General features: G+C 37.4%; 1 protein-coding gene across 1 annotated transcript in view; it reads right to left on the bottom strand.

Annotated features, from left to right (window-relative positions):
- LOC118198069 (galanin receptor type 1-like) overlaps positions 1-13422 on the bottom strand; it is a 677895-nt gene that overhangs the window by 273187 nt on the left and 391286 nt on the right. Inside the window, exon 3 of the mRNA XM_085811151.1 lies at positions 12581-12802. Coding sequence (XP_085667277.1) covers positions 12581-12789 — 209 coding nt within the window. The 5' untranslated portion in view covers positions 12790-12802. The remainder of the gene's footprint in view (positions 1-12580; positions 12803-13422) is intronic.

Here is a 13422-nt window from a genome sequence, read left to right as displayed (position 1 = left end):
TAGTGGTGACTGCTAAGAACTGGAAAGTAGACAAAGTCTTGAGAAGGGTTTAAATCCCTTTTTATTCAACTTTCGAAATTACAAATGCGTGCTCTTGACGCTCACAAACTACGCCGACCCGGCGGTAAAATAAAAATAAGAAACTAAAAAGAGATAATAACAAGTGACTATCTACAAGGCTCTCTAAACGTAACTAACCTTACCGCATTCTAAAATACCGCTGATAGTTCAGCAAACTTCTGAATATTACGTTGAAAGCTCACCAATCTGCCGAGGCAAGCACACAGGCCGAAACGCGTGGTTCTTCAATTTCTAACTAGCCATCTCAACGCTCGTGAAGCAAGAAAGCACACCTTCGAACTCGTTTCCCTTCTATTTAACTCAGAATTACTTCCGCTGACAATTGGAATCCTTGCGCGTTCTACTAAAATTTACATACTCTGGCATTGGCAGTTCCAGGGGAAAGTAAGGCTTGACAGGAAAGATAGTTTAAACTTAAAATAAATGTTCGTTAAAATAAATATAAGCCCTACATTTGCCGCTGCCAGAATTTGGTAAACTTGGAAGCAGGTCCTAGAAAGGACCTGTTGAAAAGTTTCCACAATTCTGAACTAAATTTTAAGAGCCTCGTTTACAAAAAAAATCTGTTATCTCACAAAAGGTAGAATAAATTTCTGTAAATACTTATTTAATTCTCTCTTCTTACAGCAACGTTTCCTGGACTTCAGCAATCAATCTGTTCTCTTCCTTCCAGCATCTGGAAGGAATAAGTAACAGTATCTTTCTAAATACATTATAATTTACATTTTCTTGCCACTGAATAAGTTTTTGTTTTTGAACGATTTATTTTCCTTAGTTACTGCTTAATTCACATTCATTCAAGTATTCAACCATGAATTTAACTTTACCCTGGCTCTCCACCATGTGTGGTGTCAAACGGGAATATTCGTGTTTTAGTATTGCAACACTTCCCCTAACCACAATGATTTGTTAGAATTCAACGACCAAATTGACACACCTTACTCGACATTCTACAACTCGATGAGCTACTTTACATTCTTAAAATTCAAGTGTAGGTGGAGAACCCTACAAAACACATTCATTCTAAATTCCCCCTCATTCATCTTTAGACATGCAGGCTTTCGCTCTAAAGCATGATTTTATCTACAGTTCAATACTTAAATTTGAATTCATTGCTTTTGAGCATTTACTTTTAGCATCTAAAATTTTATGCTTCTAGACTAAATTCTACTTTTACATAACTTTCAAGTATTTACGTATATTTACAAAATTTTAATACATATGATTTTTAAAATTTACCATAAAATGAATAAGAGAAAATAAATTTTTACTTTACTCATTCTTCGCCAAGCTGGCGGCACTGAAACTAAAATTCTTATTAATACAAGAATACGAAGTTATTTTTATCTTCGGCCAAATTTTGGCTTTAACATAACAGAATTAGTCTTTCGACCAACAGAAAATGCTTGTTTTTAGCTTTTACACTTAAAGAAAATAATACTTTTGCCTTAGCTAAATAAAGTAAAACAAAACTAAGTCTCAACCGAGACATATTGACTTTCGTCAAAACATAGAACTTCGTACTTATGCATAACATTTCGGAACAAAAGAGAAAAAAAATTTATAGAAGGTTTTAACTTATCTTTGAGTTTTCGATGCTTGAAACTCCGTCATTCGTTTTTGGCAATATTGGTCCCAAGTTAGAGGTTTCATGGATGTCAATCTTCTCCTTACTGCCCTCCGAGTATCGTCCACATTACTGTTTCTTTTGCGTCCTCTACATGCTGGCCTCTTGGCGGAGTAATCGTCTGGTGGTTGGCATTTCCGTTTTTCCCTGGAACGGCTGGTCTTGACGTCCTCCGGTCTGGAGTCTTTCTTGAATTTCTTCTGTTCGTCGTATTTTTGTGCCTCCTGTTGCCGTTTCAGTTTCCGGAACGGCGGCCTTGCTGGCACCTGACTCTGTGGCCGAGTGCGAGTTCTCCTTGATATATAATTTCTCCTGCGATCCTTTGTAGGTGGTGTTTTTCTCTTTACCACGGTTTCTTTACCCGGTGCATCTGTATTTTTGTTTTTCTTAAACGCTGGAGTTTGAAAGTTATTTTTTCTTTTTGATACCGACGTCCGGGTTGTAGAAGGGCTAGGTCTCTCTTCAGTTCTCTGTTTCTTGGGTGGTGGAATAGTTGTTGTTATCTCTGGACCTTCTACTTCGTTTAGACTTGAGTCCTGCAAGAAACTTTTAAGGATTTCAAAATCATTTGGATTATAGTATTTTTTCACCTGGTCGGGACTTGCTTTACAGATTTTCCCTCTCTCGTTCTTAAGATATAATACTACTCCTTTGATTTCCTGAATTACATAGGGGCCTTCAAATTTTGGAGCTAGCTTTGCCGTAAAATTGTCTGGGGCACTTGATAAAGAAAATTTCCTCTTCAATACTTTATCCCCAACTTTAAAATCTGCTTCACGGCGTTTTCTATCATAATATATTTTCTGCCTATTTCTTGCCGTATCCGAGCTTTTAAGCGCCTGATCAATCAGCTTTTGCACATCTTTTTGTTTAAACTCTTGCTCTCTTTGTTGCACAAAGAATAATTTATCTAAAGGCGTAATTAACTGTCGGCCTAAAAATAATTCTGCAGGGGTTTTTCCCGTAGTATCGTGATTTGCCGTTCTTAAAGCATAAGCTAATTCATTTATGTAGCCATCCCAGCGCTTGTGATGTGTGCTCACGTAACTGCGAATTATTTTTACTATGTTTTTATTAACTCTTTCTGCTATGTTAGCCTGTGGTCTATACGGAACCATTTTGATATGGCGTATGCCTAGTCCAGTGCATATGTTTTCAAATATTTGACTAATGAATTGTTTACCGTTATCGCTAATGACTTTTATCGGTGCACCGTATTTTAAAATGTATCTGTGTAAGAATGCGTCTGCGACTGTTTTGGCTGACGCGCGTTTAAGTGGAACAATTTCTGTCCATTTTGAAAAATGATCTACAATTACTAAAAGAAAACGATTTTTATTTAACTCACTCTGGGGGAAAGGACCAAGAAAATCTATGCCTAAAATTTCATTGGGAAATGTAGCGCGAATGCTAATTAAGTACCCGGCCGGGCTCTAATTAATATCATTTATTAACTGACATTGATTGCAGGACCTGGCATACTCAGTTACTATTTTGTATAATTGCGGGAAATATACCGCCTCGCATACCTTTTTAAAGTCTTTCTGACCCCTAAATGACCCGCTGTTTTCGCGTCGTGTAATTCGTTCAAAATGCTTAATCGAAGCGAGGCTAGGATGACTGGTTTGTACTCGAGATTTTCGTTTGTTGTTTTCGTATAAAATAATAAATTATCTATTATTTCATAGTTTTCTGCTCTATTTCTTATCGCATCGATATCTGTGTGCTCAAAGCTTTCGGGGTCTTTCAAATATGCATAGATACTTTCAAATTCAGGATCAGCTTTCAGTTCAGTGATAATCGTATCTCTAGAATCTAGAATTTTGAAGTCAACACAGCGCATTTAAGTTCATTGCCTTCATCGTCCAGTTTTATACGAGAAAGTGCGTCAGCTACATTGTTTTCCTTCCCCGGTTTATATTTGATTATTAGATTATGTTCTTGGAGTTTTAAAGCCAATCTTATTAACCTGGGCGTTAGGTTTTTCCCTGAGTAAAGTCTACCAACAGCTGCATGATCCGAAAAGACTGTTACTGGCGCTTTGCCGAAATAAACTCGAAATTTGTGTACAGCCATTAATACGGCTAATGTTTCTCTCTCTATAGCTGTATATCATCACTGGATCAAGCACATGATTCGGCAGAAATGGAAGACTTAACAAATGACTTAATGAGAATTTTAAAGAATGTCTGTGATGAACAGTTGCCGACACGCACCGCTAAGAAAATACAAAACATCAGTTGGTGGACGCAGGATTTGCAAATTCAAAAAAAGAAATGCAGAGCTCTTCGTCGTCGCCTCAAGCAAGAAAGAAGGAACAAACAAATACACTTGTGATTTTCAGAGAGAAAGAGCGGCCTATAAAAAGCTAATTGTGCAATCGAGACTGCAGTCTTGGAGAACATTCTGTACGGAGTCTAGTGATGTCTATGGCATACCACATAAGATAGCTACAGAAAAACTCTTTAAACCTACTCAATTTGAGCTAATTACATCTCCTGATCTTTCCAACCAACATACAGCTGCAACTTTTCAGAGTATTTTAAACTCGGTTATATACCAAGACTCTCTGGAAGATGATACAGCTAGTCACACACAAATGAGAATTAACAACAGTACACCTCCAACACCATCCGACGTCCACTTTACCAATATGGAAGTAAAACAAGTCCTAAGACAATTACCAAAAAAAGAAGGCCCCAGGCCCTGATGGAATTAATTATGCAATAATGAAAATAGCAGTGGGCGCTTGCCTGCCATTCTTTGTTAAATTATTTAATAAACTGTTACACACAGGCACATTTCCACAGGCCTTCAAAGTTGGACAAGTTGTGTTATTCCTTAAAAAGAACCGCAACCGTCAAGACCCTTCGGCCTATCGCCCTATATGCTTGCTACCATCCCTGGGGAAAATTTTTGAAAAATTGATCATGAATCGTCTTCGCCATCATATACACTCTGGAAATTATCTGCATCCACGCCAATATGGATTTCTCACAGGATGCTCTACGTTACATGCATTAAATGATATACAAAAGGCCATTTATGACAACCGTAACCATGGCTACCACACGGATCTAGTCAGCATTGACTTAAAAAGCGCGTTTGATATGCTATGGTGGCCAGCAATAAAGGAAGCATTAAGATCAGTTAACTGCCCCAGCAACATCTTTAAGGTGCTTTCACACTGTCTCTCTGACAGACGTCTCATCATTGTTCATAATAGTGGAATATTGGAAAACCAAAAACTATGGGCTGTCCTCAGGGATCCTGTGCGGGGCCACATCTGTGGAATGTTACCTTCAATGATATCATAGCGACATCCTGGCCTGAATATGCAAGCATACATTCGTATGCGGATGACGTAGCATTCATAGTAAAGATTAAGAGTCGCGATGAAATACAAAGGAATTGTAATGAAGTCTGTGAAAAATTTCATCAACTTTCTCTAGAGCGGAAATTAAAGATAGCTGATAACAAGTCAAAAATTATACTTTTCCCGAAAAAAGGTGGCTCACTTACCAGACAGCCCAGAATTTGCATTAACAATCAACGCATATAAATAGTGAAAAACCTTGCGCTATCTGGGAGTCATTTTTGACACCAAACTCACCTGGATTCCGCACCTCCTCAATCTGAAACAAAGAGCAGTGACCATAGCCAATTATCTAAAACAATTTCAAGGCAATAAATGGGGCATCAGTCACCATTTTCAGAAAATCCTCTTCCAAACAGTAATTGAAAAAATCATTACCTATGGATGCGCTGTATGGGCGTCACCAATGCAAGGTCGGAAAATCAAGTACTTAAACATGATTCAAAGACCATTTGCACTACTGATTACTAGGGCCTATCATACAACTTCTACGGATGCCTTAAATGTGCTTGCCGGACTACTTCCTTTACACATTAGAATTGAAGAAGAGGCAGCTAGGCAAACATTGAAGCAATTAAGTGAAATTACTCAATACAAAGATGAGATTTATAACCCCTCGGATTATGAAGGATCTCTAATTAATGTTCAAATACATCCAGCCAAGAAAGGAATTGGAGTCCGCATACTGCACCAAAACGCAACAGATCCAGAAGTTAAAGTATGCCTATATACAGATGGATCGAAAATTGATAATGGCGTAGGAATTGCATTTGTTGCAGTCGCTAACCAAAACATTCTACATACTTGGCAAGGGCACTTGCATGAAAATAATACTGTCTTCCAGAGCGAAATGTTGGCTATAAAAGAAGCATTAACTTACCTAGTAGAACAGCGTCATAATAGAGCTATCATATTTACTGACAGTTTATCCTCGATACATGCGATCAATAATCCCGATCACTCTTCTCCCATTGTAACTGCAATACAAAAGATACTAAGGGAAAACTACAATAGCCAATATTTCCTCAAATAGGTCAAAGCGCATGCAGGTCATGCATGGAACGAATTTGCTGATACTTTAGCAAAGCAAGCGGCTGAAAATCCTACAGAACACAATATAAGGCAGTATCATATACTCTGGCCAATGTCACACTTCAAAAAAACACTCAGGCAGAAAGCAACTGACACATGGCAAAATGAATGGAATATCAGCAATACAGGACGAAGGACAGCTTATTTTATTCCAAAGGTGCATCTTGAACGCAATATAGGGAATTCACTGTTAGTCCGATTTGTCTCAGGGCATGGCCCCTTTCCACAGTACTTTGAAAGATTCAGAATTACAGAAACAGATAATTGTGTTTGTGGTAATATAGGCAGCCCGGATCATTATCTCACAGACTGCCCACTCACAGAGCAGCATCACGTTCATTTACCAGAGCTTAATAGACAAGCCTATTGTAAATTTATAATTAAACAAAAATATCTTGTGGAAAAAATAACAAAAATCATGGACAAACTATCTGCGTTAGGCACCGATCTTTGCCAAATAGCTTAGTAACACTGACTATGTTCATGTAATTATGTGCTTGAAAAAAAACACCTGCAAGTGAATACACTATCAATCAATTGTCTATTTGCGTGAATATAATAATAAAAGTCATGCACATACCTTCTGCCTTAGGCTTGATCAGTGCCAAACTGTTCAAAATTGCTGAATATGTACTTACATGCTTGAGAATACATTTGAGAATTACTGCATAACTATGTGTAATATTTATCAGAATTACTAGCAGTAGCACTGAATTAGTATTGTAATGTATAATAATTGTATAATTGGTAATGTAATTAATATTGTAATGTATAATAATTGTATAATTGGTAATGTAATTAGTATTGTAATGTATAATAATTGTATAATTGGTAATTTTTCTATTATTCATCGTAACATACACTGTAAAGTTTATGTGTGTACTGCATAATTACTATTATAATGTATTGAAATTGCATAATTAGTACTCTAATGTATAATTGGTAATGTATGAATTGTATAAATCAGTATCGTAATATATAGTGCATGCTGCAAAATTAGTTTTTAAATGTATTATAATTGAATCATTAGTATCGTAACGTATTGTAAAAGTAGCATGTTAAAAAAGCCCCTGTATGGCCATGTACTTATATTTTTCTCACATATCAACAAACACTGGGACCCGGGCAGTTGGACGGCAGCGAACCCCATTGGCGGCTCTGGATAATGGCGGACGTGGTGCTTTACTGATTAACCATTAAGGTAAAGGGACAGTGCCCACGTCCTCCGTCACTTATCACTTATCTATAGCTGTATAATTCCTTTGTGTATGATTCAACGTTTTCTTTCAAGGTTTTCGTCCTCCTCCGGGAATTTCAAAACAGGGGCATTGATAAGCGCTTCTTTTAACCTTTCGAATGCGGTATTTGCTTCCGCTGTCCACGTGAATTTACTTTTCTTTCTTTTAATTACTAACAAGGGTTCAACAATATTAGCAAAATCTTTTATGAATGACCGATAATAAGAACATAACCCAAGGAAAGAAGAAAGTTTCTTGGCGGTGTTGGGAGGTGGGAAATTCTTGATTGCTTTTATTTTTGAATCTTTGAGTTTCTATACCCTTTTGCGAAATTTTATACCCCAGATATTTAAATTCTTTAGTTGCGAACTTGCATTTTGAGGCGTTAATTGTAAGACCGGCCTCTTTTAATAATTTAAAAACTTGTTCTAGATCATTAATGTGTTGTTCCAACGTACTACTCTTTATAATTATATCATCTAGATAAATTAAAGTTGATTTTCCTAGGACAGGCTTTAGAACAATGTCCATAGCTCTCTGGAATGTTGATGGGGCCCCACACAACCCAAAGGGCATGCGTAAAAATGCATAAGTGCCCGATTTTGTTATAAACGCGGTTTTATGTACGTCTTCGGGTCTCATAGCTATTTGATAGTAGCCAGACGTTAAGTCCAAAGTAGACATGTATCTTGTCGATTTGATCTGTCTAATGATTTCCTCTATAACCGGCAAAGGGTAAACTGGAAATTTAGTAATACTATTTAGTTTTCTGTAATCGATAGCAAACTAAGCCCTTTTATCCGAAGGAGGAAACTCCTTCTTTTTCCTACATAGTACGACTGGACTCGCGTACTCACTATTTATGGGCGTTATTATTTTATTCTTTAACATCTTCTGAATATGTTCTTCGATGATTACGTCCTTTTGTTTGTCGTACCGATAAGGTTTAGTCCTACAAGGTTTTTCGGCAGTTACTTGTATCTTATGCGTAACTATCTGACAATTTCCCGGTTTTTCTGAAAACAAGTTAGCAAAATTACTCACCACTTGCTGGATGGCTTGCCTTTCATGGTCATTCAGATGGCTAAGGTCCACTTGCGGTGTCTCCACAGGTTCCACCACCCTTTGGTCCATCTCCAGTACCACGGAACTGTCTTGAAAATTCAATTTGGCCCTCGCGGCCCTTAAAAACTCCATACCTAAAATAAGAGGGTTTCGCAGATTTTTCACTATAAAAATTAATACTTTGAGGCTTTCCTCTTTTACCTGTATGTTTAATGATAATTTCCCGATGCAGTGACATGTTTTTCCTTGCGCCGCTATAATTTCCGTATTTTTGGTTTTAAATAATCATACCCTATAAGAACTATACTCTTTTTGAAGATATTTTCGCTCATAAAATTCCCTTCTGCTCCGGTATCGATGAGGGCTTCTACTGGTACATTGCCAACCAGGACTTGTATAATTGGTAGATGTGAGTTTTTTACGATGACCGTATTTAAATGTCTTTTTGAGGGTTTTTTAAAACTTCCGGGGTCTGGACCCTCCCTTTCACAGGCCCCTCTACTCGTTTAAAGCTTTCCTTTCAATCTGTGCCTTCTGGGTACGCGGATGTTTCTTTTCGAATTTTCTTTCTGGGCCTTGACCTTCGAGTTTCGATGAGTTAGCTTGATAGCTCTTTCCCCCATAAGAGCGGTTTGCATTTCTGGTCTCCTCATTTGAAGATTGCCTTCGGATACTTTGAGAATACGATGCCCCTCTCGCTTTTTCCGCTATTCTGCGATTTTGAAACTTGACCGCCAATTCGAAGAGCTCCTGCAATGTGCTTGGGTTTCTAATTTCGAAGTAGTCTTGAACAGCAGGTAACAATCTTGGTAAGATTATTTCAATAATCTCCGCGTCGGGTTTCTTCCCATACAGCATATCCGTCAGCTTAATTTTTCGCAGAATAAAGTCCGTCAACTCTTCTATATTTCGTTGATAAAACTATATAGTTCGGCTTCTAGCCTTGCTCGATCTTTCACTATGGAGAAGGCCTTTAATAACGACCTTTTCAAATTTTCAAATGTATATGTCTGGCCTCCGAATTCCCCTAATAAAAATTTGCTTATATTCTTCCACCATAGTGCGGCCTGTCCTCTTAGAGGAGATGTGGCGATGGCAACTTTTTGTCTTTCAGGCGCAGGGTAGAGCTGGTAATGATTTTCTAGGTCTTCTAGAAATATCGCCACCGAATTGTTTCCGTCGAAATTGACGTTTGGCTTAATTGACGCTCTCATCGTCTGGACCAGGTATCCAAATCCTTCCAATTGGCTTGCCATTTCTTGTTGTTGTCCCGCAGCTTCCATCCAATTTTCGGCCATTTCAGTTCGACAAGTGTTCGGGCGCCAATGTAATGTTGCGCGCTTCCAACCTGCACGCAACAATAGTGGTGACTGCTAACAACTGAAAAGTAGACAAAGTCTTGAGAAGGGTTTAAATCCCTCTTTATTCAACTTTCGAAATTACAAATGCGTGCTCTTGACGCTCACAAACTACGCCGACCCGGCGTAAAATAAAAATAAGAAACTTAAAAGAGATAATAACAAGTGACTAACTACGAGGCTCTCTAAACGTAACTAACCTTACCGCGTTCTAAAATACCGCTGATAGTTCAGCAAACTTCTGAATATTACGTTGAAAGCTTACCAATCTGCCGAGGCAAGCACACAGGCCGAAACGCGTGGTTCTTCAATTTCTAACTAGCCACCTCAACGCTCGTGAAGCAAGAAAGCACACCTTCGAACTCGTTTCCCTTCTATTTAACTCAGAATTACTGCTGCTGACAGTTTGAATCCTTGCGCGTTGTACTAAAATTTACATACTCTGGCATTGGCAATTCCAGGGGAAAGTAAGGCTTGACATGAAAAATAGTTTAAACGTAAAATAAATGTTAGTTAAAATAAATATAAAACCTACACCAGAATTGTATACTTTTTCTCTTTCTCAGGAAATTTATTTTAACCCCGGTTGAGAGCTACGCATCAAGTTTATTCGTAGTTCACTAAATGAATAGCAGCAGGCAAATCATCAATAAATTGGTCTTTGTATCCTAGCGAGCTCGCGTTTTAATTGCTTAACTATAATAAGGTCTTAGCGAAAGTGTTCACTAATAATTTTGAAAGCCGTCCCTAAGAAGATTATGATTTCAAAGTAGAAGTATCGCCAAGTGCTATCAGGGTTCTTCTTATGTTGATAAAACAATTATATATATTTGTCAGTCCTACGTTTAAACCTTTTCAGAAATATATCTTTAATGTGTCGGTAATTCTGAGATTTGTTTTCCGATTCCCTTGGAATTAATTTCGCGACGTCAAAGGTAAGCTTGCCTAATACGTTACGTATTTTATTTTTGATATTTAAAAAAAATTGAAATATTATTTGTACTAATAGCATGTAACTAAAGTAAAAAAGAGTAAGTAAAAGAAATATAAAGAGAAAAAGAATGCAAATATGCACAAGAGTCGAAAAGTAAATTAGCAAGTAATATCAAAAAATTAGATCTCACTCAAACTAACACAGCTACACAGGCAAGTTATTTATGAAAGCGTCACTGGTTGAAGTGCAAAACCCTCTCTCTCTAACTTACATTTTCACTACTGCATTTAAAGCACCTAATTTGCATTTCAGGGTGAAGAAGAAGCTGAGGGTGGATTTAACCTAAAGCATACCGCATCAATTAATAAAAAAATTACGAATGTTAGTAAAAATAATGATCACGCTAAGAAAGCGTTTAGATAAGCAAAAATATGTTTTATTGACATTTCAGACCCTCTTCGAGGTACGATTTGCATATGCTTCAACAAGCGATTATTAGGATACCTATTGTAAGCCATGAGGACAATTTGAATTATTTGGATCGGTTGTTTAAAATTTATTACCTGATGAAATAGTACATAGTGTTATGAAATGTACAGGCCCGGTAAGATAGCTTTCCCGCAAAGCAGGTTTAGGGTTGCCATAAAATGGCAAGAGAAGGCAGGGTTGCACATTTGGCGAGAAATCGCAAATTTGGCGAAATTTGGCAACAAAATTGGCGATATGCCATGGACGTATGGAGAACCTTCTGGAACGAATTCTTACCGGTTTAGCCCAGATTGTTCTCGAACACAAGCCGAAAGCTGTATAAACCCTGCTGGTCCGCAGCCAGTAAGTGGGTGTGCCTCGTCTAGAGTGCGAGATAGTGTGTCTCCAGTTAGTCCGTGCGGAGTCAATTGAGTTGACAGCCGGGCAGCGAGTGCCGAGTGGGTCGTCGAGTGCACCGAAGGAGTCTCTTAGCGTATCGCGGTTAGTGCATTGTCGAGAGAGCGTGTTCAGCTCCTGGAACGACTGAACCGAAGAGTCGGGAGCTGTGTTCTGTGTGTCGTCTAGTGCATAGCGAGTTGTAGCCTGGAGAGTCTCGAGAGTACGTGGAGTTCCGTAAACGACCAAGCAGAGTCGGGAGCTGTACTCTGGTGCTTTGCAATGAAGCTGTCTCCACTGTGATAGCTTGATAGTCTGAAAGCTGTGTCGCTGATTGTGTCAGCATGTTTATAGTAGATCTTCGACGACTGTAAAAAGTGACTTTGGAGCTGTTCTGATTAATATTGGCTAAATAAAGTGCGTTTGGATATTTCATGAAGTAGTGTCGTCGTTATTCACTCCAAATCCACACAAACCCCGTACGAACGTGAAGGAAGAAAATAACGTAACAGCTGGTGTCAGAAGAAAAAACGCAACAATAGAAATCAAAAGATGGTCTTAGGCAGCTTCGGTTTCTTACCTCTGCAGTTGTTATCCATAAATAATGAAAAACCTATGACCAAGATGAATATTAATTATTCATATGTTTATGATTACACAAACTGTTTAATCACTGTTGATTTAAAAAACTTTATTCAGAGTTTGTGGAACAGCTTCTAAAGATGTGTGAGAATAAATGATATTCGTTACAGAATGAAGTTATGGCAGTGTTATTTATTCTGTTACTTCTATATGGCGCTATATTATATTTGTATCTTTTTATTAAGTACACGAAATCTTCAGTATATCCCTGTGCTCTGAAATATGTCTTCTGAGTGGGATTCAGCGAAACTTCAACCGTTGGTTAATCTATTAATCAGAAAAGGTCTTTGTTATAACACTCACCTTGTAGGCTTGGATCCCGCCCATGTTACAATAACTACAGTATTTCCAATAAATCCAAGAAGAAAAATAATGGCATGCGTTAGTACGATCGGTAAAAAAGATGGATTGATGGACGATGGATTCAGCATGTCTTCCGGAGTCTCGAAGAATATCTTGGTAGATTCTTCGCAAACAATATCAGCATCCTGCTCGCAGGTTCGATTTTCCATGGTTTCAAGTTTCCTAGAACAGAAAAATGCATTACACATTATGACGTATTTAATGATATTTATTTGCTATCGAATAAAGCTTAGTAATACATTTAAGCGGCAATTATTTATTTACTTTGTACTGTATGAATATATATATATATATATGTACACATGCATAACTTGATTAAAGTTTTGAAATGGAACGAGTTAAAAACTCGGCTCATGAAAACAATCAAAGTATAAATATTATATTAATATAGATAGCTGATAAAAATTACAATCATTTGTTCAAAACTAATATGAAACATTTTTTTATAAAGTTGCATCTACCCAAAGTTTTTGTCTAGACAGCTGCTTTGAATCGTTTCTGTCTAGGCAGATGCTAAAATATAGTATAGAATCATTGAAGCATGAAACAGTAGCGCGAAAGAACAGTTTATCTTTTTAGCAACGTAAAAAATGAAAAATGAAATAAAGAAAGACATAAAAAGATATAAAATGCAGTTTTTGTTAGCGGAGTACAAGTTTATTTAAAATAAGTTTGTTTACTATGCAAAGTTTACTTAAATTTTGGAAATCTGGAAAATTGGAAGCTAATTTTATTTTGTTTGCATCTCTTTGAAAGGTTTTAGGAAATATATTCATTTTTGA

The sequence above is a fragment of the Stegodyphus dumicola genome, chromosome 2, assembly GCF_044657685.1.
Source record: "Stegodyphus dumicola isolate Sdum_Otavi_A_Nest chromosome 2, ASM4465768v1".
In the NCBI taxonomy this organism is placed as follows: Eukaryota; Metazoa; Arthropoda; class Arachnida; order Araneae; family Eresidae; genus Stegodyphus; species Stegodyphus dumicola.
Note: the sequence above shows the minus strand (reverse complement) of the source record. Positions and strands in the feature narration are given on the sequence as shown.